Genomic DNA, 25,773 nt, shown 5'->3' on the forward strand with positions numbered 1-25,773 from the left:
TCAGCATGTTTAAGAATCCATCGAGGAGGAGACTCGATGGATTTTTGTTTCAACAAAGTAAGGAAGATGGGAAAATGGTCACTGTCACAGAGATCATTGTGTGTATTCCACCAAAACAGCGGAAGCAACGTTCGGCTTCATAGACTTACGTCTATGCGAGAATATGTACCGTAACATACACTAAAGTGAGTTGGTTCACCTGTGTTCAAAATACATACATCCAGCTCTGTTACTAATGTTTCCAGCTCTCTTCCCCGGGGGCAAGGCGTCTCAGAGCCCCATATGGAGTGATGGGCGTTAAAATCTCCCAACAAGAGGAAGGGACATCATTTATGTTAAGAGGCTGGGCTGGTGGAAAATAAATGTTACACACTGTTATTATAAAAGGCAGCGGTACCTGCACCGCAACTGCTTCCAGTGGGGTCCTTAGAGGAACCTCTTCGCTATAGGTATAAGAACGAACAAAAATACCCACACCACCAGACGCCCGGTGAGCATAATATAATTTTGTCGAGTATAGTCTGAAATTTCTCAAGACCGTATGATGACCTGGTCTGAAGTTTGCCTCCTGAATACAGACTATACTTGCCGCGTACTCACTAATGAGCTGACGCAGCTCAGCAAGATGCCTGTCATAACCGTTACAATTCCACAGTAACAGTGCCATAGCGTGGACTGTAAAAGTAGTGTTAGGTTATAAGCGACAAGATGCTTGTGAACCTAACCATTATCAACATCTACATCCGTAGATGTAGATGACAGCTCGACGTCCATCGCGCCATCGACAGACAGCAGGATTGACGCCCAGAACTTCGACGCTTTCAGGGGGCTGGAAGTTCCCCTACGAGGGGAACGTGCAGGTTTTGGAGCAGGAGTACCCGCTGGTGCAGACTCATACCCTCCAGATGGAGGGCACGATTTCCCTCTTGCAGGGGAAATGCGGGAGCGCCCAGTAGGGGCGTTCTTCTTCACTGCATTCTTTTCGAGTTTAGACGGGCTGGGAGATGATTTCCCAACCCTGGTAGACGATGTCGCCTCCGCCGGCTGGGGCACGGCTTTTGCAGACCTCTTAGGGTGGGGGGGTGGAACTAAGCCTTACCCTCTTGCTGTGCCAGCTTAGAACTGCAAGCCAGCACAGACTTCTGGTGCTACTATTCAGAAGATCGCGCCTTACTTCACATAAGTGACTGACCTACTTCTTCTACTTTTCACAATTTAAATTCACACAGTGCCAATCCCCATCATCTTATTTTGCCTCTTCAACTGTTTTTGTGAAAGACTCATTCTTTAAGTTCTTATTTAGCTATGCATTGTTTTTGAATTTTATTCGGCTGATGATGACCCAGATTGAGGTCGAAACCGGTAATGCTTCCGCTTTTAATTAAATAGAAATGTAACTCTACATTTCTTATTTATTTGTATTGAATAGGTTGAACTACGTTCTTTGTTATTTCAATTTTATCGCAATAAAGTATATCGAGTCTGGTGAATTTTATGAGTGGGTGAATGAAGTTCTAAATGAAAATGACTGACATAAATGATGATGAATTCAGGAAAGGTAATTCTGATGACAATTTGAGTGAAAGCTGTGAGGACAGTGAGCAGTGGGTAAACGAAAGCGATGTATGCGCGTGTGATTAGGCCTGGATTAAGGAGCTGGATAATCCAATAAAATTCCATTTCAGCAGTCAATGCAGAGTCAATCGATTGATTTCTCGACAACTGCTTGAATCTGGAACAGAATTAGATGTATTTAGTTAATTCTTGGGCGATAATTTCTAGATGGAGATCGTAAATGAAACTAATAAATATGCACACAATGCATTTCTGTCTGGCAGGGATTGTAGTAATATTGTACATAGAAAGATGTACCCGTACATGAAATGAAGGCTTATTATGCCCTCCTCATCATAATGTCACAGCATACGAAACCTAACCTAAATGATTACTGAAGCACAAAGAAAGCTTCATATTCCAGTGCAAGAAGTGCCTTGTTCGTCTTCATTTGGAAGACTGTTTCAAAACTTACCACACAAAGAAACATTTTGGATGCTCCTGACATATTGTATTCAGTTGTCAGTTTGGCCATACTAAACCTATCTTTAAGTTAGGAAATAAATAAAAACAAAGAAACAGTAAATATTCCAGTGTTCTGTTCCTTCAGCACAGTCATCCCTTACATTAGAACTAAGCTAAGAAATATTCAGCCACAGGGGTCAAACAAGTTCAGAATAAATTCGGACTTCAATCAGTAAAAGAATATCTCAAAAATGATTGGTATCAAGAAGTGAGGATTAAGTAAGTAACGCCTAAGGATATGAAACAATGTCTTGATTAACATAAGGAAACTCGGTCTACTTACTCTTCCATGCGTAGGGTAAATGAGGCATCATTTCATACGCCAAATGAAGGAAAAAGTCATCTCCCAGAAGCTGGCAACCAAAAAGCATTGGATCGAAAGATTCCTAAAACAGAAGCAGAGAAATAACCCATAAGTAATAATACTATCTCTTCTTAGATAGGCATTAAATCGTTATTAATAATAACGTTATTGGCTTTACGTCCCACTAACTACTCTTTTACGGTTTTTGGAGACGCTAGTCCCGCAGGAGTTCCTTTACGTGCCAATAAATCTACAGACATGAGGCTGTCGTATTTGAGCACCTTCAAACACCACCAGACTGAGCCAGCATCGAACCTGCCAAGTTGGGACCAGAAGACCAGCACCTCAACCGTCTGAGCCACTCAGCCCAGCTCATCATTATTTGAATTTACCAATTTACTTTCAATTTCAAAGACATGTTTTATTTACAGTCTACTACATTTCACTGCTTACAGAGGCAATAACATATTTCTTTATGTGGTAGTGTTCCAAATATACATATAACTCACCGTTGTCCAGTCCCAAGCCCAGAATGAGAAAGGAGGAGGGTTAGCTGGGTTGGCAACCAGCTTGTAAAAACAGCTAACGCCGAGTGTTGAGCGGTGGTAAATAACTTGACCCCCTAAGGTAGGCCAATGGCTCTGGGTAGAGGAGCCTCCTTAGGATTGGGTGATGGTCACCCAGTGGAGGAAATGCCACTGAAATCCAGGGTGTTCTGACCTAACAGCAAAGCAATAGGAGGAGGAACCTCTGATTTCTTAGTTCTCAACACCTGTGGAGGTGGAAGAGGCCATGCCAGATGGATTGGCTTGTAAAGGCAGACCTCAGATGTACTCTGAGTCTGCGGCAGTCCATTGCAGTTCTGGTGCCGGAAACTGCATGTCTCATATATATAAGAGTTTTGTCTGTACATTGCTCAGAATTTGAAAAGGACGGTATTTCTGTATCAGTCGTGTCCATAGTAACAAGGTAATGCAGTTCTTAATTTTCCGTAATTTCTGTCTGTATGTACACACATCACGAGAAAATGGCTGAAGAGAATTTAATGAAAACCGGTATGTAAAGTCTGGTAGTAAGTCACTACAATCTACGCTATAAATAATCTTATTCACGCTGAGAGAAATGGTAGTTTAGGAGAAGACCTAAAATTTAATTCTCAAATATGTATGTTATCAGTGGTCCTATCTTAATGAAAATAGGCAAGCAAAGTCGGGAAATATGTAGCTATAATCTAGGCCATAAATAATTTTATTCACGCTGCATAAAATGGTAGTTTAGGCGAAGGCCTAAAATTTATTTCTCAAATATGTGTGTTATTAGTGGTCCTATCGACAAATATTACATAACTAAAGTTGTATAAAGTATTCTATTTTTGATCATTTATGTCCTATACATTTTTTTTATTTTTTTTGCTAGGGGCTTTACGTCGCACCGACACAGATAGGTCTTATGGTGACGATCTATACATTTTTACCGTACTGACTATGATAACAGAGATATTCATGAATTTTGATTTTTTGTTGCCAAGTCCATATTAGCGCCGAGTTACGAGAAAATGGGTAAAGAGAATTTAATGAAAATTGGTATGCATAGTTGGGGAATAAGGAACTACAGTCTATGCTATAAATACTTTTGTAAGACGCCCTAATACCACAGAGTCGAAAGTAAACTAAATGTGAAGGCCTACAATACAGAAAGCTCATAACATTGATCAACAATAACATTACACTGACCATTGTTTGTTGGGATGTGCTTTGTGTCCCTGTTGCAACTCATCTCCGATAGATGGGATACAGCTGTATACCGAGTTTTTTAAATCTGCTTTATGTCTCGCCGACACAGACAGGTATTATGGTGACGATGGGATAGGAAAAGGGCTAGGAGGGGAAAGGAAGCGGCCCTGGCCTTAATTACGGTACAGCCCCAGCATTTGAATGGTATGAGAATGGGAGAGCACAGAAAACCATCTTCAGGACTATCGACAGGGGGTTTGAACCCACTACTTCCCGGATGCAAGCTCACAGCTGCGCACCCCTAACCGCACGGCCTGGTCGTACCGAGTATAACAGCCTGCCTGAATATTGGCGGGAAGTAGATGAGGAGTTGGACAACTTTCTTCTCCAGCATGCCATTCCCCTGGTTCATAAATTTTCTGATATTACTGGTACGTAACACACTGGTTCATCATATCATTCGAACTATTAAATCCGTACTCTGAGGCACTGAATGGAATGAGCAGTGTGCATATTTAACGGAATAATAGCAGAGGAGTGTTCATGGCTGTCTGCGGCCTGGTCATTCCAGCACTGGAACTTTGGACTGTTAGATCGGTACCGTAGTACTGTTGGTTAAATTGAGAAAATGTGCATTTTTTCATTTGATCAAGTATTTTTTAAGTTTTTGTAATGGCCTAAGTTGACTTCAGTTAGGAAAACCACGAAGACAATGTTTCTGAGAATCCCGTAGCGAATCACAGGTACATCAGCTAGTGCTGTATATGCCACAGTAAATGGCTTCAGGACCATAGCGTATGGGTCACTTCCCAGCAAGTTGCGATCCACCTTAAACAAACTCATGCCTATGACATACTCTCCTGCTGTTCCTCTAAAAGCTCAACGGCAATGGGATAAGGATGACGGAAGCAGGTTTGGGTAAAATGGAAGCTTCTAGTCTGGACCTGCACGTTGGCGGCAGATGTGTGATGGTCGCCTTCCTGAGACGCTGTGACTACTCAGGGATCCGGTCCTGCAACTGTGACTGGGCAGGTCTATTGAGGACCACCACTGCGCACCCTGAATGGGGAAGGCCATAGAAAATATGGGCTATAAAATGGTAGTCACTTTCAAAACCTGTCTGGGAAACTACACTCAGAGGATTACACCAAACTGCAGTTGAAATCATGAAACAAATCTACGATCATCACTATTGGTGCATGAAACTTCAGAACATTATTAGATAACGACAACAGACCAGAAAGAACAGCTCTCATCAGCCATAAGGTAAAGAGATGTCATCGCCCTGAGTGAAACCAATATTCGCGGGAGAAAAAAAAATCATTGAGGCTTCATCAGGCTACACCATCTTCTGGAAAGGAAAGGAGGAAAATGAACGTTGCATCCGTGGTGTGGGTTTTGCAGCAAAGACCAAATTTGTGAATGATCAGCGACTCGCTCCCATCGCAGTAAATGAATGACTCATGACTCTCTGCATACCCCTTACAGGAGGCAGATTCATTACTCTCATGTCCTCATATGCCCCCACTCTTAAGGACGACTAGGATTCTAAGAACTGCTTCTATCACCAATTGAATACAGTCCTCACCAAGGTGCCTGCTACAGACAGCTTGCACAACTAGGAGATTTCAATGCCAGAGTAGGGACAGACAACCTCCTACGGGGAAGAGTCATGAGTAAACATGGAATTGGGAACTGCAATGCTAATGGTCTTACTTCTTGCCGTGTGTGCTGAGCATGAGCTCTTTATCACTAATACCCAATTCCAACTGCCAAATCGCTTCAAGACCACATGGATGCACTCACGCTCTAACCATTGGAATATGATAGATATCATCATCTGACAATGCAATAAGAATGATGTCCTAATTACAAAAACAGCCCGGAATACTGATGACTGCTGGAGAGATCATAAAATTCTTATTAGTCTATTCAGGATTACCATCCATAAAGAGCCACGAACCCACTTCATGAATCCAACAAGGAAGAAGTTCAACACCTCTAAGCTTCAACTTTATAGTGTTACCACAGAATACCAAAACGTGTTCTAGAACAACTAACTCACAATCCAATTAACACAAAGGATGTAGAATGTGAATGGACCACACTTCAAAATAACTTTACAGAGTCTGCACAGAAAGTCACTGGCTATGAGGAAAGGAAGAGACAAGACTGGTTTGATAATAACAATGAAGAAATCTTGAACCCCATCAAGGCTGAACAGGATGCCTACTATTTGTTTCTCAAGATCCATCCTCCAGAGAGAAGAAAGCAACTTGTCAAGAACTAGAACAGAAGTGTCAGTCTGAAATCAGAGAAATGAAGAACAAATGATTGCAGCAAAAAGTCAAGGAACTTCAGAAATTCTCAGATATCAGGGATTTAGGCAACTTTTATGCAGGACTGAAAGAACTGTATGGTCCTGTCTGCTCATCATCAGGAACTCTGAAAGCTGTTGATTTTCTTCAACACGTTCCTCAACATACTCCCCAATCCTGGATGGACACTCCTCCAACCTTCCAAAAGTTTATCAAAGCTCACAGCAGAATGAAAACAGGGAAGGCTCCAGGATCAGACAACATTCCTCTTGAACTCTTCAAAGTGGAGGCTCACCTCTAAAAACCAGGCTTTTCTATCTGGTTCTTCTAATATGGGAAATCAAATATGTTCCTGCTGCCATGAAAAACTCCAGAATAGTTACAATCTTCAAAAAAGGTGATCGCAGTGTCTGTGGAAACTACCATGGTATTTTCCTGCTCTCCATAGCTGAAAAAACATTTGCTACAATTTTACTGAATCAACTTCAGGTTGTTTCTCAGAGGTTACTACCTGAATCTCAGTGTGGGTTTCGAGCCTCTTGTGGTACAATTGACATGATCTTCTGCGCAAGACAACTCCAGGAGAAGTGCAGAGAAAAAAATGACACCTCTGTTCTTAGTGTTCTATGACCTTGAACAGGCCTTCGATACGGTACCTCGAAATGCTATGTGGATGGTTTTGAGGCATTTTGGATTCCCCGAGCATTTTGTTGGTCTGATCCAAGCTCTCCATGATGGTATGGTTGGTCAGGTACTGTATCAGAATGATATCCAGAAGAATTTCCAATCATAAATGGACTCAAGCAAGGATGTGTACTTGCACCTACACTTTTCACCCTGTACCTGGCAACTATGCTTTATGAGACAATGCCTGCAAACAACACAAGTGTGGAAATTAAATATTGGTATGACAGGAGGCTTTTCAACCAGGCCAGATTTTGCTCCAAAAGGTTAACCTATTCCACTAGGGTCACAGAATTGCAATATGCAGATGACAATGCTTCTTCAGCTCACACACCAGAAGAATTTCAACAATCTGTCATCTGCTTCAACAGAGCTTATGAACACTTTGGCCTGACTGTCAACATTCAGAAGACCAAAGTAATTTCTCAGACTACTCCTGGAAACAACCCCCCCCCCCCCACACAGATTTTGATATCACCATATCTGGGACAGCTCTGGAAAGTGTGGAGCACTTCTCGTACCGTGGGAGTATTCTCTCAATGCACTGTACCTCTGAGAAGGACGTGGAAAACAGAACACAGGCTGCCCATGTGGCCTTTGGATGTCTCACATCGTGTATTCCAGAGCAAATGATCTAAGTACCCGTACAAAAATAATGGTGTACCAAGCTGTTGTTATTTCTACGTTAGTGTACGGGTGTGAAACCTGGACTCTATATCGCCGGGACATCAAGAAACTGGAATTCTTTCATCAACAAAAATTTAGATCCATCATGAACATCAAATGGGATGACTATATAACTATAGCAGTTCTCGAGAAAGCAAAGCTAAACAGTATCGAAGCCACCATTGTTGATCATCGGCTTAGATGGGCAGGCCATATCTATTGCATGAATGACAGCAGACTCCCCCAGCAAATCCTGTATGGTGAACTCAGCACTGGCAAGAGGACTCATGGTGCTCCTCTGAAGCGATATAAAGACCAACATAAAGCAGACCATGAGAGGGGTAGTGCTTACTTAGCCTGCTCCTGGACCCCACCAAATTTTGATATCACTATATCTGGCACAGATCTGGAAAGGGTGGAGCCCTTCTCGTACTCTGGGAGTATTCTTCGCACACTCTTGCATTGGACTGCCTTCGCTGGCATGCTGCCATCTCAGCTTCAGTTGCACAGTTTGAGCAGGAACGTCAAAGACAGGCAGAAGAAACACTCACCAGAGAAAGAAGCTACGTCAAACACTGCCAAGCCCCCCACCTTCCATCGGATGCAATGTGTGGTCGCATGTTTTATGCAAGAATTGGTCTGATGAGCCATCAGGGCCACCTTCATCGTGTGGACTAAGGATTACGGAACTGCAGGCGAGAAACGAAAACTCTGATAAGAGTATCAGCCGCCGCCGCTGACGAAATATACAGACATACATACTTCATTACAAACTGTTATGCCTTTCAGCGTTCTGTCTGCAGGACTCTTGTGATTTTACTAAACTCTGCAACAATCCTCTATTTGTAACCAGCTCTGTGGCCCCATTTTTCCTATGTGAGTAATACTAAAGAAGTATTCAAATTTACCTATGATAACAATGACATCTACAGTACGATTCAAAAGTTGAAAACTAGAAAAGCAGCTGAAATTGATAAGATTTCTGGGGATATACTAAAGGCAATGGGTTGGGATATAGTACCGTATCTGAAATACTTATTTGATTATTGTTTGGTTGAAGGAGCTATACCAAATGAATGGAGAGTTGCTATAGTAGCCCCTGTGTATAAAGGAAAGGGTGATAGAAATAAAGCTGAAAATTAGAGGCCAGTAAGTTTGACATGCATTGCATATAAGCTTTGGGAAAGCATTCTTTCTGATTATATTAGATATGTTTGCAAAATTAATAACTGGTTTGACAGAAGGCAGTTTGGGTTTAGGAAAGGTTATTCCACTGAAGTTCAGCTTGTAGGATTTCAGCAAGATATAGCAGATATCCTGGATTCAGGAGGCCAAATGGACTGTATTGCGATTGACCTATCTAAGGCATTTGATAGGGTAGATCATGGAAGACTACTGGCAAAAATAAGTGCTATTGGACTAGAAAAAAAGAGCGACGGAATCGGTGGCTATATTTCTACAAAATAGAATTCAGAGAATTAGAGTAGGCGAAGCTTTATCTGACCCTGTAATAATTAAGAGGGGGATTCCTCAAGGCAGTATTACTGGACATTTATGTTTTCTTATATCAATGATATGTGTAAAGAATTGGAACCAGAGGTAAGGCTGTTTGCAGATGTTATTTTGTACAGAGTAATAAATAAGTTACAAGAATGTGAGCAGCTGCAGGGTGACCTCGATAGTGTTGTGAGATGGACGGTGGGCAATGGTATGATGATAAACGGGGTTAAAAATCAGGTTGTGAGTTTCACAAATAGGAAAAGTCCTCTCACTTTTAATTACTGTGTTGATGGGGTGAATGTTCCTTTTGGGGATCATTGTAAGTATCTAGGTGTTAATATAAGAAAAGACCTTCATTTGGGTAATCACACAAATATGATTGTTAATAAAGGGTACAGATCTCTGCACATGGTTATGAGGGTATTTAGGGGTTGTAGTAAGGATGTAAAGGAGAGGGCATATAAGTCTCTGGTAAGACCCCAACTAGAGTATGGTTCCAGTGTATGGGACCCTGACCAGGATTATTTGATTCAAGAACTGGAAAAAATCCAAAGAAAAGCAGCTCGATTTGTTCTCCGTGATTTCCAACAAAAGAGTAGCATTACAGAAATGTTGCAAAGTTTGGGCTGGGAAGACTTGGGAGAAAGGAGACGAGTTGCTCGATTAAGTGGTATGTTCTGAGCTGTCAGTGGAGAGATGGCGTGGGAGGACATCAGTAGACGAATAAGTTTGAGTGGTGTCTTTAAAAGTAGGAAAGATCACAATATGAAGATAAAGTTGGAATTCAAGCGGACAAATTGGGGCAAATATTCGTTTATAAAAAGGGGAGTTAGGGACTGGAATAACTTACCAAGGGAAATGTTCAATAATTTTCCAATTTCTTTGCAATCATTTAAGAAAAGGCTAGGAGAACAACAGATAGACAATCTGCCACCTGGGCAACTGCTCTAAATGCAGATCAGCAGTGATTGATACCTCTTGTCTTTAAATCATTAGAAACAGAGTCCAAATACAGTTGTGCTCATCTTCCTCTACTTCTCTTATCCTCCATGACAGAGTCCATTATTCCCAAGGTTACCTATTCCCCTCCATTCACCTCTCATACAGCATACAGCTTCAACAGTCGAATTAATTCCTAACTCAGCCTTTATCTCCTCATTCCGAGTACCCACCTGATATTGTTCCCACGTGTTTGTACCAGCGATCATTCTCACTACTTTCATGTCTGTTACTTCTACCTTATGAAAGGATATCCTGAGTACACCTGGCTTTCACTCCCGTAAAGCAAAGCTGCTCTTAAAACAGACTGGTGTAAAGATGATTTTGTTCCAGCTGACTTCTTTCTTAGAGAAATAGTGTTGATTGTAACTGCGAGCTCACTGCATTAGCTTTGCTGTACCTTGATTCAATCTCACTTTCAAAACTACCATCCTGGGAGAATGCACATCCTAAATGCTTGAAATGATTTACCTGTTCCAGATTTGTAATCCCAACTTGACAATCAATCAGTTTTCTTACCTACTGACTTACTTCAGTTCTGGAAAGACATTTTCATATCATACTCACTAAAGGCATAGGCCAAAATGCTTCCTATATTTGCACCTAAACACAAACCCTCCCTGCCACTTTATATCTTTCAGTACATGATCCATGTAATCTATGAACAACAAAGGTGAAAGTTTACAGCCTTGTTTAACCGTGAAAGTACCTTGAACAAAGAACTCATTCTAGCATCACTTCTCACTGACGCCCAGTTGTCAACATAAATATCCGATTTTTTTTTTCTTGCTATTTGCTTTACGTTGCACCAACACAGGTAGGTCTTATGACGATGATGGGATAGGAAAGGCCTAGGAATTAGAAGGAAGCGGCCGTGGCCTTAATTAACGTACAGCTCCGGCTGCGTGTATTATGCAAATGGCGGAAGTGTAAAGTGTTGAATGTGAGGAAAAGAACGTTAAGGACGACACAAACACCCAGTCCCCAGACCAGGGATATTAATCATTTAGAATTAAAAACCCCTGACCTAGCCAAGAATCGAACCCGGAGCCGCTGGGTGACAGGCGGTCATATTGCCCCCTACACCACGGGGCTGGACTACCTGACGCATACTGATGACAGCTCCTCTGTGGTCTGAAACAACACTGGTATTCATCCAACTTACTCTCAACCACTGATTGCACCCTCCCTTCCAAAATGCCAATGAGCACCTTGCGTGGTATACTGATCAACGAAATACCTAGATAGCTGTTGCAATCCTTCCTGTTCCCTTGCTTATAGATAGGTGCAATTTCTGCTTTCATCTAATCACAAAGTACCTTACTAATATTCCATGCTAATCTTATAACTCTATGAAGGCATTTTATACCTGGCTTCCCATTATATTTCACCACTTCAGATCTAACTTCATCCATCCCTGCTGCTTTATGACAATTGAGTTTATTTCACATACTTTCCACTTACAATTACAATGAAAACTCCCTAACCAAGTCTTCACGTAAGAAACGACATATGGCAACCTTCCCATTATGTTTCTCCTGTAATGCTAAGAGCTATGTAATGTAATGCAATCTTATTCACAACATGTACACTACTTCTCTTAGAATTCTGTAGCGAAGCACGGGTACATCAGACAGTTGAAAATATGATAGAGAATAACAACATAGATGAAACAATATGAACGGTAGAAAGATCAATAGTAACAGCTGGCAGCAAAATGGTTGTAAGAAAAAGACAAGAAAATAAACTTTTGATAATGAAGAGTATAAGAAAAAGACATCTGAAGTGATGAGGATATTAAACGTGTACAGAAATGAGGGACTGAAGGAGCTGAGGATTGAGTTTTGTCAAAAAAGAGGAAGGAATATAAAGAATTTCTGAGGGGAAGGTTGAGAGAATTGGTATGACAAACAGGTACAAGTATTAAATAGATATTGTAAAGAAAGTGTAACCAAGGAAGTATGGAAAAGGACAAATAACATCTGTAAAGAAAACAGCAGTAGCAACCAAGTAAGAACATAAGCAACACAATGAGCGGATAGAGTATTTGGGACTATGAGGGGTTCGTGATAAATGGAAAGTTAATATGAAATAATCACAAAAATATTTAACAACATTTTTGATAATAAGAAAATCCCAAGATGTCAAGAGGGAATAAATGTCCCATGTATAAAAGGAAGAGAGAGGGTTACAAATATAGGGGAATACAATACTTAGTTGGACACACACAGCAGGATTTATACTGGGAGATTTGCAAAATGACTCATATGATGGGCAGAGGATTACTCTATACTTTCGTGTCCAGTTTCAGGAAAGGAATGAGAACTTCAGCCAATATAGTTTTCTTTAAAGCAATAATGGATAAATACGTTAATATTACAGCTATAGATGTACAGAAAGCTTTTGATTCTGTCAGCAGATGGTCAGTTGCTGTGAAGGTGGCCAGAATAGGAGTATCAAATAAAATTATTGAAGCCCAAGAAGATCTGTATTCAGAGGTTAAATGCATAATTAAAGTAAAGGAAGACTTTGATTGATGCTATTTGCTTTAAGTCGCACCGACACAAATAGGTCTTATGGCGATTATGGGACAGGAAAGGCCTAGGGATGGGAAGGAAGTGGCCGTGGCCTTAATTAAGGTACAGCCCCAGCATTTGCCTGGTGTGAAAATGGGAATCCACGGAAAACCATCTTCAGGGCCAACGACAGTGGGATTCGAACCCATCTCCTGGATGCGAGCTCACAGGTGCGTGCCCGTAACCGCACGGCAAGGAAGACTTTATGGTAGGAGAGATTCATTCAAATATTGGGCTATAGCACAGGAGCAAACTATCACCAATGTTGTTCATTACGTTTATTAACAATATTTTGGATAATGAAGAGAAGGAGAATATGATTGGCCCGTCTTAATAATAAAGAAAGGCTGATGACCTTCGATGTTAGCCCCTTTAAACGTCAAGCATCATCATCATCATCATCATCATCATCATCATCATCAATAACACATTCCTGGCCTGGTTTTTGCAAGCATCCTTCAGCTTTCTCTAACATCAGTTGGTAAAGAACACAGCCTCAAATGAACAACTTAATATTGCAAAAATTTGAGTTTAAAAAATGAATATTAAGGAAAAAGTAATGGTACGTAAAAAGGATATAAATTAAAGAAAAAAAGAAAGGTGGTGGTTAGAAGGCGTTGAATTAGAAATAGTCAATAAAATAGAATATTTAGAAAATATACTAGCATCTAATAGTAAATAGAATGAACAAATTAGACAAGCAGAAATGGAAAGCCTGACAGCTCTACCTAGCGAAGATATTTGGAAACATATATGCCAAATAATAATAATAATAATAATAATAATAATAATAATAATAATAATAATGTTATTTGCTTTACGTCCCACTAACTACTTTTTCGGTCTTCCGAGACGCCGAGGTGTCGAAATTTAGTCCCGCGGGAGTTCTTTTATGTGCCAGTAAATCTACCGACACGAGGCTGACATATTTGAGTACCTTCAAATACCACCGGACTGAGCCAGGATCGAACCTGCCACGCTGGGGTCAGAAGGCCAGTGCCTTAACCGTCTGAGCCACTCAGCCTGGCCAAATACTAATATAAGCTGCATAAAAATACACTAGTGGAAAGTGAAATGAAATCCCAACACCAAGAAGACATCAGATTAGAGGAATGTAATTTAGGCTAAGGAATTGTGTAGGTAATGTATTTATTTGTTGAAAGTTCCCAGGGAAAAGGTGCAAGTATGCTCAAGAAGACATGAGAACCGCTATAGTTACTATAGTAACATTCGAACGTGCATGCACTGTGTCATACAGGTGCCATATGCCATTTTGTGGGATGAAGTTCCATGCCTGTTGCAGCAGGGCAGTCAAGTCAGCAATTGTTAATGTTAATGTTAATGCTCAATGGGCGAAAGATCTGGTGATCTCGTAGGCCAAGGCAACTAGTCGACACTCTGTAGAGCACGTTGGGTGATAGCAGCAGTATGAGGACGAGCGTTATCTTGATGGAAAACATCTCCCAGAGTACTGTGAACGAATGGCAGAAAAACCGGTTCAATCACCACTCTGTGTGAATCAACATCTATATCATCTGATGGCCAGCCAGGCATCAAGTTCTGAAAATGAGAGAAAGTCTCTCGTAGTGCATTAGCACTGCCAGTGGCTCTAAGACCCTACACAGTGGCCTCCATGGTATGCACTATAGTTCTGTTTAACTGAAATTCAACTTAACAGTTAACCGGAAGTCAGACATTAGTGCCAAATTGTTACGAGTACAAACAGCTGATTCCCAACACATAAAATGAACGGAAATGTATATACTCGAATATAAGTCCAGAATCAATTATTCTTTGTAGGAAAATGCTTAACTAGCATATGATGAACAATAAGGCGTAACAAATTTAGGATAAGGCTTTAAGATTTTTAAAAAAGCAATACTGGAACAGATAAAATGCGAGAAAATGAAATGAAATTTCTACTCACCATCTAGAAAAGCTTGCGTTTGTGACAGATTCAATTTCTCCTAAGGAAGGAAATAAATCCTACAAAGGGAATACACCACTCATTTCTGAGTCACTATCAGCATAGTCATTGTCTGTTGAGGTTACATTCTCTTGGCTATTTCATCCACCACGTAAACTGGGTACTAGGGCTTTTGTTTCAAAAGGTGCACGCGTTCCCCCTTCCTTATGTTATCGTGAACCAAAATATTGTGCTCCTTCAACCACTCAATCAACTCATTATTTCTAACCGTCATTGTTGATGCTTTGTCAACAATGATAGAGTGAACTGACAAGATCGCGAAAAGAATTGAGCACAATACAACACACAACAGATAGCATGTGATTATAGTAAACAACACATGGACAACACTGGTAACCGGAACTAGAGTCTAACATGCTCTATTGGAGCGATCGGCTGCCTATAATTGGCTATTTTTTCATTCACTTAGCCTCCGCCAAAAGGCAGCGCTCAAATGTCAAGTCGAAACTCATAAGAACTGAAGTGTAGCCATGCGTCTTGGTAGATACGCTATTTACCAGCAGGAGGTAAGGTATCGAAACAGGGAATGAGGGGGTGAGAGCTACAAGGAGTAAGAATAAGGGAGGCAATTTAGAAGGGAGGGAGGAGAAGTTAAAACTATATTGGAAAATAGGATGTGTGAATATAGAGGGAATAAGAAACAAAATAGGAAATAAAAAGGTTACGGAAGTGGTAGAAAGTTTCAATGTCATGGCACTCTTGGAGACGTGGTTAGAAGAAGAGATATCATGCAAGGGGTTTGTGATTAAGTATAAACATAGAAGAAAGGAGAGGAATAAGGGACGCGCCCCAGGAGGAATGGTAGTATTAATTAAAGAAGAGATTAGTGAACTAGTAGAAGATATCGAGACAGATATGCAGGAAGTTATATGGATGAGGTTTAATATGGGATGGGTAGAGGGAAGGATGAAGAGAATAATCCTAGCGTTTGTATATTGCCATCCTAGTAGTTCCGTATTCACAAATAGGCATCTTTTTGAAGAACTATTGGTGGAAATTAGTATGATAAGGGAGAAGTTTGCAGGAGAAGAGGACATGCTGCTATTTGGAGATTGGAACGTGAGAATAGGGGAACAGAGCCCACTATATAGTAGGGAAGACGGGAGTTGCATGTTGAGATATAGAAGAAGTGAGGATAAAACTATAAACAGCTATGGGGAGAAGCTCTTAGAGTTGTGCGCAGAGGGGAATTTATATATTCTGAATGGATGGAAGGAGGGTGACAGCAAGGGGAAACTGACCTATGTTTCTTTTTTTTTTCTTTACGTTGCACCGACACAGATATGTCTTACGGCGCCGGTGGGATAGGAAAGGCCTAGGAATTGGAAGGAAGCGGCCGTGGCCTTAATTAAGGTACAGCCCCGGCATTTGCCTGGTGTGAAAATGGGAAACCACGGAAAACCATCTTCAGGGCTGCCGACAGTGGGGCTCGAACCCACTATCTCCCAATTACTGGATACTGGCCGCACTTAAGCGACTGCAGCTATCGAGCTCGGTGACCTATGTTTCAGAGCAGGGGGGTAGTGTGATAGATATACAGTAGAACCTCGATAATTCAAAATCGGTTAATTCAAAATCCTGCCTAATTCGAAGAAGCTCTCATTCCCGGAAACATGAGATACAGTTTTGCATGTTATTTCAATTGTTTAATTCGAAATACGGATAATTCGTAATTCGAAGTACAATGTCGCCCCATTACCGAAATTCAGACTTTTAATTCGAAACTGCCTTTACATTTTAAAACAATAGTATGTTACAAATATTTCAACTCGAAATTTATCCGCTCCGCTTCATAATAGAATGCGCGTTCCGGAACGTGGAGGGGTAGCTTTCCGCACTTACACTCACTTAGGTGGGTCTACAGTGCGCTTCATGATTGCTAAGTTGAATGAAATTGGAATTCTTTTGTATTCAACCTTTTAAGGAATGCCGTAATATCACGCAACAGGCAGTGTGCAGGAAAACAGAATCCGCGAACACTGGCGAAGCCGACAATTGACGAAAAAACGAGGCTCACATAATAAATTCGTAGGCACCAAACAATATTGTCATTGCCGGTAAAACTGCATTGCTTTATTTTAATGCGAGCCCAAACGGTCTTATGGTTTTAAAGGAGAAATTGCCAGCCAGGAAATTGTACAAGGGTGAGGGATGGGGGTCATAGTAGTGCGTTGCAATGCACATGGGCGCGAGATACTTTAACCCCTCGTCATAGGAAAGTTCGATAAGCTTCAATGTTTTAAGGGCGTCGGGCACTTTCCATGCCAGTACAAAGCATCTAAAAATGCAAACAGAAATCCAAAAGAATAATGCATTTGCACCAGCATAATTTATTCTCGTCTTTGAATTGTGCGATTTTTTTTTCTTTGCGTGAGGTTATGTTTGTCAGTGATTTATCCAAGTGCATTATTTGAACATTGTAAATGCACCTTGTTGGATACATTTCGAAAATAGTTTTGAAAGGTTTAAATTGTGAATCGAGGTGATTGCATGTATTAATGGGTCTTAGAATAATTTCCGAAGTACGAGAGAAGTGCCATGGCGGGAAATCGTACAAGTATAGAATCATAGGAAAGTTCGATTTTAAGGGCATCGGGTACTTCCTGTGTAAATACAAGGCATCTAAAATGCATACAGTATAGTAATCCAATTAATAAAGCACTTGCACATGGGAGCCAGCATAGATTTCTCCTCGTCTTTGAATTGTACTTTTTTTTCTTTTGTTGCGTGAGGTTATGTTTACCAGTGAGATATTCGAGTGCATTATTTGAATACTGTAAATGCACCTTCTTGGATACATTTTGGAAATAGTTCTTTTTTCATGACATTTGAAAGGTATAAACTGTGAATCAAGGTTAACTTCATGTAGTAACGGGCCTTAGAATATTTAATAACGCGGCAAGGGTTGGCACTTCTGAATTGCGAATTGGCGGTTAATTCGAAATCATGTAATTCGAAGTCCGATATTTTTTAGTCCCAACGACTTTGAATTAACGAGGTTTTACTGTAGTTTTAAGCTCGGAGGGAGTGTTAGAGGAGATTATAAGGATTGAAGTAGGAGACTGGATTGAATCACACCATTTCCAGTGTGGGTTCTGTTAAAAAGGGGGGAGGAGAAGAATATAAGAAAAGAAGATAAGATGAAGGACAAACTAGGGAGAGGGTATAATATGTACAAATGGACAGAGAAAGTGAAAACGGATTGGGACAGGGTAGTAAAGGAAGAAGTACACTTACTGAAATATGGATGAGAAAGGGCGTTAGAGGAGAATAATATCGATAAAGCCTTGGAATTGCTGCTACATCCAATAAAGATGATAGCTCAGATAGATAATGGTGGAAGAAGAAAAAAGAGGGAGAAGAATGGTTTAATATAGAGAGAGTCAAAGTATGCGAAAGAGGGTGCTGGGAGCGTTAGGGGAGTATAGGAAAAAAAGGAGGGAGCTAAGAAAGAGAGGTTTTTTTGTAAGTTAAGGAAGGATTTAAAAAAGAAAATTTGTGAGGTAAAAAAGGCTTGGTTAGAGGAACAGACGGAAGCCATAAATAAAGAATGTAAGTTGAACAACACTGAGAAAGTTTGGGGAAGGATAAATAGAATAATTAAGAGTGGTAGGAGCCTTGAGAAATCGAGTATTGAGGATGTACAGTGGGTTAGCTACTTTAGGGAATTACTCGGGGGGGAAAGAGAGAGTTATAGTTGAGTGAGACGAGGGACGAAGCAATTTGGAGGAATAGAAGAGTGGCAATTTACGAACTAGACAAGGAAATCACAAGAGAAGAAACTTTGGGAGTGATAAGAAGAATTAGAGGCAGGGCGGCGGGGGGTTGCAATGGTATCAATAATAAGTTTTGAAAAGAAATTAGCAAAAATGGGACAATCATAGAGGGCATAGTTAAACTATTCAATAAGATTTTTGATTGGGGGAAGTACCTTAGGAAGTGAGAGACAGGAATTGTATGTCCAATATATAAGGGAAAGGGGTAGCAAAGACAGTATGAATAGTTATAGGGGAATTTCTCTGTTAGATTCCTTAAGTAAAATTTATACAGGGGTATTAGCAAACAGGATAAGTGAATGGGCTGAAAGGAACAAAGTTTTGTCAGATTTTCAAGGGGCATTTAGAAAAAAAGAAAAGAACAGTGGACAATATAATGATAGTGAAGACGGTATTGGGGAAGTATATGAGCTCGTCAAGAGGTAAGGTGTATGTAGCGGCAAACAACTTTGAAAAGACGATTCACAATTAAGTATTTATTTATTTTCCACCTAGTCAATACAATGATTGCTTAAGGCAATTTAATAGTTGAAAGTGGTACATGTTTTTTATATTATCAACATCTTCAGATATATAACACTGCTTAGATGAAAGATATATAAATTGACAAGGTAATGCTTTAGAGGAAGTGTGTCCTTAAAATTAACATAAGATTGACAACATTAATCTGACTGTCACAGGTGAACAATGTAGTGGAAGTGGAAAATGTTTATTGAAAACTTTATTTGTAAAGTATGGTAATATGTTTTATTTGTAACGACCTAACCTGTACAGTGTATTATTTGTAACATATGTATTTGTAAATAGTAGATTTCAGTTCTGTACTTACTGGAAGTATCTAGAAAATTGTTGCATGAATTTTTGAACAGGGTGTGCCTTTTGTTGGTTATGTGTTCTAGAAGGCATATTCTAATTATTCTGGAAATGCGGTTTGCCTCTGGTAGTTCAGTGTCACTTGATGTACGCTAGAGTTTTGGAGAGTACGTTTACTTCACTGTAAATTGCATTGTACAACTGCATTGGTAACTAGATGTGTAGTTGGTTTGAAATTTTGAACTTGTACGAAGGTATTATCAAAGAACCTCTATGTTGTGTGGACCACAGAGCATATAGTTCGTAAGTTGCAAGTTGACGGATTTTGTTCGGAATGTATTTGTAAAATCCATTTGTAAATAATATTTTTCAAATTTAAGGATCACGGTTGATTTATTTTGGAATCTGCAATCTAAGCCATGTCCAAGCCGTCGGTAGGTCCTAGCTGCTTCCACCTTCCTGGTTTGTTGTCCACTAGTTGGCCCTACTGATATTTACGTATATTGTTGTCGGCGGAGATCCGCGTAGTTCCAACTGATGTTCAACTGTGTGTGAAGTTTTTTTGGTACTGCGTAAAGACACCTTCTCCCCCCTTTATGTGTTTAATGCGTTGTTTTATGTAACCACTGTAGTAGCGGTAACATTTTGTAGCAGAGGCAAGCGCTAGGTTGCGGACGAAGAAAAGTGAACCGTGATCATACCTAACCTAAAACACCGTAAAAGTTGTAACTCGTGTATCGTTTGAAATCTTGTTTCTACCCGTCAGGATGGCTCGCTCTGTTCCTAATCCTTTCCATTTGAGAAAAGCTGAACTCATTTATGAACTTTGTATCCGAAAAATTAATTCAACAGGCAAAGTCAGAGATGACACTAGCCTGTTGAAAACAGTCGCTTAACTTACCTATTACCATACCTGAGTTAACTACAGACGAGTTGCGTGAGTCTTTGGCCGTGATTAAAGGTTACCTGAATTTAACACCATTCTTGTGTCCTTTGGTGCTTCTAAGCCCTCGCATGGCCAATTAGCGCGGGTTAAGGGGCAGTTACTACATTATCTCGACAGAATTAAGGATTTGTTGTCTCTCGAATTGCCGGAAGTTGAGCGGCAGAAATGTCAAGCCTTACTAGAACAGTTTTCCAGAATTTTTGACAGAATCAGTGGTTTGCTTGAAGGCAGTAAGTTGGATAACACAGTTTCTGAAATTCAAGTGTCTATCCCATCTGAAATGAGTGACAGTGTTAACTCTGGTGATGCATCTGTTGCTGCTCAAGTGTGCAATCTGACACCTAGTGCTGGTGTTATTCAAGAGTCTGAGGTGACTAATGCTGCCCTGGGATCTTCTGTTTCATTGTCTGGAACTAGGACTCCTTTAAGTCATTCTAATGATCTATCTCCTTTGCATGTTGGTACCCATACAAGTTTTCTTGTGCTAGCTGCTAATTCTGTTGTGGCTCAGTGTCTGCCCTCTATTGTTAATCAGCCCGTTTCTGATGCAAGGGTGCAAAACCACCCCCCTGTCTTAGCGCCACCGGTATCGAGTTGCATAACCTCTACACAACCGGTTAATGCCCAAATGGTCTCTCAGATTAGCGAGATCCTTTCTCAAATGAGGTTGTCTGCACCCGTAACGTTGCAGGCTAACATTAGTCCTAACCTAATCAGTACTCCATCCTTTTCACAAGGGCACCCGAATCAAAGGTACGAGGCCTCAGTAAACCCTCTGGACTATTCTAAGCCTTCCCAGACACCCCCTACACCTCTTCGTCCCCAATTTTCTCTAATCTGCCTCACCCGTTGACCACTGTGTTTAAGGGAATCTCTAAACTTTCAGCTAACTCCATAGATGAGGTTATTTCATTCCTTCACTTCCTAACAGAGTTCAAGGATCAGGCAATAGTGTATAATCTCAGTAACGATAACGTATTTCAAATTCTATACCCGCATGTCTCTGGAGCTCTTTCTGAGCATATTGTCAGGGCCATTTCGGAAAGATGGTCTATAGATCAATTTCATGCCCATGTGCTTGAATATTTCATTCCTGCTCGTGCCTTGTCTGCATTAGTGCAGAAGCACTATTTCAGAGTACAACATCTCAACGAGTCATTATCTGAACATGTTCAAGATATTAACCTCCAAGCTAAGATTTTTCGCCTCCACTATTCAGAGGCCCAGATGGTTGCCAACATAATTGAAGGTCTCGCCCCGAACTATAGATCATATCTGGCTCTTTCACCCCGACCAGTAACGTTCGCCCAGTTGGAAGCAATTACAGTGTCTGCTGAAGGCATTCGATATGCTGACCAGTTACGCCTTGCATTAGCCCCACCTCCTATAAGCATGCCCTCTCCTCAGGATTCTAAAACCACCCCGTCACCTGCTTCCAACTCGCGTAATCCTCGTTCGTGCTTCAGTTGTGGCTCCACGGCTCATCTCAAGCGGGATTGTCCCAAGGCTGGGACATTAGGCAATGCGAAACCTGCCATGGGTAGAGGCTCTTCCACCAATTCTTCTTGCCGTAACTGTGGATCAACTAGGCACTTCTCTAGGCAGTGCCCTCGTAACACTTCTGGCTCTGGACCCCCAGGCCATAGTAGTGCTAGATGACTCACCGCCAGTTCTGATGGTAAACCCCAAAACATGACTTCTTGTCTTGTCAATCATGACTGTACCTTGGATGATTTACTTAATTCTGAGGCTAATTATTGCTCCCAGTCTGACTCTGGTGTTCATTTCTTGCAATCTTGTAGGATTTCTGCCATACCTTCTTGTAAACTACCATATTTATGCATAGAGGTAAATAATGAACCTGTCTGTGCGTTACTAGACTCTGGGAGTAGTGTCAGCTTGATGAGCGAGACCTGGTACGATTCTATGAAAACTGCTTGCAAGTTACCTACATTACAGCCCGTGTCCTTAACCTGCCATACTGTTAATTCTAATTCATTGAACATTGCAGGATCACTACAGGTCAAGATTAGAGTCCGTGATTTCACCTGGAAAATGCCAGTACTATTGGCAAAGGATTTATCCTGCCAATTCATATTGGGTGCCAATTTTATTGTTAAAACAGGCATGATTTTGGACCTCCAGTTCAACAGATTCCATTTTAAATTTTGTGCGAGAACCTTTGAGCTGTGTGATCGCTCCCCTATTGTGCCTTGTCACATTAACGCTGTTCCTGAAGATTCTGATGAACCCAAGGCTTTTGATTTTAATCACTTACCCAAAGAGCAGGCCAATCAACTTAGAAAACTCTGCGTTAAGTTCCCTGATGTCTTCACCGACAGGTTAGGTGTCAACAATGTATTAGAATACAAAATTGAGGTCACGGATAACATACCCGTTCGCACTCCTCCGTACCGGTTGTCACCTCCCAAAATGAAAGCCCTGAAAGCTATCATTGATCAAATGCTTGCTGACGGAGTGATACGCCCGTCCAAGTCAGCCTATTCTTCTCCCATGTTTCTAGTCCCTAAACCGCAAGGTGGTTATCGGCCTGTAAATGACTATCGAATGTTGAACCGTAAGGTAGTCCTCCAATCGGTCCCCCTTCCTGATCTGCACACTTGTTTTTCTTGGTTCGCTAATGCAAAAATTTTAACCACCTTCGATTTAAATCAGGCCTATTACCAGATACCCCTTGCTGAAGAATCCAAGCATCTCACAGTATTTGCGACCGATTGGAACCTACATGAATTTGAGCGTGTCCCTTTTGGCTTGGCGACTGGAGCGGCCGTCCTTACACGTTTACTAGATTATGTCTTATCGGACATTAAATTCAAGTTCGTTTATAATTACCTTGATGATCTCGTAATTTTTAGTGAAACCTTCGAGGAACACCTACTCCATCTCAATGAGGTGCTTGAAAGACTGTGTAAAGCAGGTCTAACCCTCAAGGCATCCAAGGTTTCCTTCGCACAATCCCAGATGTCCTTCTTAGGACATATTGTGTCGGGGAGGGGTGTCTCAATCGATCAGTCTCGTACTGCCGCCATCCAGAATTTTCCCCCTCCAAAGGACGTCAAGGCTGTAGCCAGATTCATTGGCATGATTAATTTTTTCGCAAATTCATTCCCAATTTCACTGAACGTGCAGCCCCATTAAATGTCTTAAGAAGGATGCCAAATTTGTGTGGGGTGATGCCCAACGCGAAGCCTTCATGGACTTGAAATCTGCCTGATGTAACGCTCCTGTACTGGCTATGCCAGACTTTTCTAAACGCTTCATCCTTCAGACGGACACCTCTTCCTCAGGCATATCCGGTGTTCTTCTTCAGGAATTTCAAGAAGGGCGTCGTCCTATTTCTTATGCTTCACGTGCCCTGAATCCTGCTGAACGAAATTATTCCATTTATGAGTTGGAAGCCTTGGCTGTTGTCTTCTCTTTAGAACGCTTCAGAATGTACCTGGAACATTTTCCTTTCGATCTGGAAACTGATAATCAGGCGTTGAGTTGGGTACTGGCCAAGCTGCGAAAGACCGGTCGTCTAGCACGTTGGGCAGTGAGCATCTCAACCTTCCAATTTGAAGCATGCCACATTCGTGGCACGGAAAATGTCGTGACTGATGGTTCTATCCAGGCAGCTCTGACCCTCAATCAGAGCCAACAGACTCATCTCCCGAAGAAGTATCGGCTTTTGTGAATGTGGTTCTCTCAGACTCTCCCTTCCTTTTCAAGGATATAACCAAATATCAAGAGGACGATGCTGAGTTAAAAGCTATTATCGACCGGATTAAATCCGGTGAGCATGTTAAGCCCTACATCCTTTAGAATGGTGTCCTGTGTTTTCCTGCTCACGGTCGCAGAGACCCCAAAATTGTAGTCCCAACTAACCTGGTCCCGGCTCTCTTCAAATATATTCATGAATCCCCAGTGGGCGGTCATCTGGGCGTTTTCAAAACAAGAGAGAAGATTCGTAACCACTTCATTTGGAAATCCATGGATAGTGAGATTCGTACCCTTGTCAGGTCCTGTAAGACTTGTAACATCAGTAAACCGGCCCCGAATACTCGTCTAGGTCTCTTGTCTTCTGAGCAACCTTCTCGCCCAATGGAAAGACTGTTCATTGACTATATCGGGCCCTGCCCGAGATCTCGGAATGGTCATCGTTTCATACTTGTGTGTGTTGACGCCTTTTCGCGTTTTACGTGGCTGTTCCCCACTTGGATGGCTAACGCCAACACCACCACCTCGTGCTTGAAACAGATATTCGCCTCATTTGGAACCCTCTCAATTTTTGGTAAGTGATAACGCAAGAGCCTTTACTTCTGCCCAGTTCCGGAATTTCTGTGTTGATCTATCCATTGCTCATGTAACCACTACCCCGTATTACCCGAAGCCAAATTATGCTGAGAGAGTGAATCGTAACCTGCGATCTGCCCTCATCGCTTATCACTCCTCAGACCACTCCAAGTGGGATTCCTCATTAAATTGGTTGTCATTTGTGTTTAACACTGCTGTCCATGAAAGCCACAAGCAAACCCCTGCTTCGTTAATGTTGGCTTTTACCCCAAATTATCCTCTATCTAATCTGTGGTCAATTAATGACTTCTGCCCAACGATGCCAGCCCAGAAAAGATCCGAGCTAATTGGCACAGTGCTAGAAAGTACTCGAAGGTTTATTACGCTAAGGTCCAGTGTAATTACAACCACGGGCGAAGACCGCACGATCTGTCTGTGGGTGACCAGGTGTTTATTAAAACACACCCCGTCAGTAGTGCTGCGGACCATGTTATCAGTAAGTTGGCCCCCAGATTTCGAGGTCCCTGCACCATCTTAAAGTTCCTCACCCCGGTGACGTTATTGGTGAGCGATCCCGAAAGGAAAAGGATCAGCAGAGTCCATCTCTCCCAGGTCAAGGTACCTTAAGTCTGGTAGGGAAGGGTAAATACCATTGTTGGTGACCATGGAGATTTAGTTGTAAGCTATTTGTAAGAGTTGAGTTATAAGATAATAAGTTTACTGTAAGGCATTTATAAGGTTTAAATTATAAGGTAATAATACGTTTTGATGTAAGTTAGTTGTAATTGTGTAGGTAAATACTTTAGGTATCCTCTAGTGTAATGGATTTAGTATTGTTAGGTAGGTTTAAGTTAGGGTCACTCCTTGGAATTTATTCCCCTTACTTTCAGGTTTAGAGTAAACTCCTATAGTTTCCTTTCACCCCCACCGTAAGCTTGTCAAATGAGTTATTGATAGCAGTGCTTACACCGGAGCTAGTGCCCTAATATCCCTGGTGTGCGAGGGAGAGTCCCTACTGCATACTCATTAAGCCACCCTTTGAGTGACTGCGCAAGATCTTTGAACCCGGCAGCATACTTTTACCTCAAGTATTCCC

At 41.3% G+C, this 25,773-nt stretch overlaps 1 protein-coding gene across 1 annotated transcript in view; it reads right to left on the reverse strand.

Moving 5' to 3' along the window:
* LOC136856965 (uncharacterized) overlaps window positions 1–25,773 on the reverse strand; it is a 197,083-nt gene that overhangs the window by 109,971 nt on the left and 61,339 nt on the right. The window contains exon 9 of the mRNA XM_068231088.1: window positions 2,363–2,465. Within this exon, the coding sequence (XP_068087189.1) occupies window positions 2,363–2,465 (103 nt within the window). The remainder of the gene's footprint in view (window positions 1–2,362; window positions 2,466–25,773) is intronic.

This window comes from Anabrus simplex, chromosome 1 (assembly GCF_040414725.1).
Source record: "Anabrus simplex isolate iqAnaSimp1 chromosome 1, ASM4041472v1, whole genome shotgun sequence".
Lineage (NCBI taxonomy): Eukaryota > Metazoa > Arthropoda > Insecta > Orthoptera > Tettigoniidae > Anabrus > Anabrus simplex.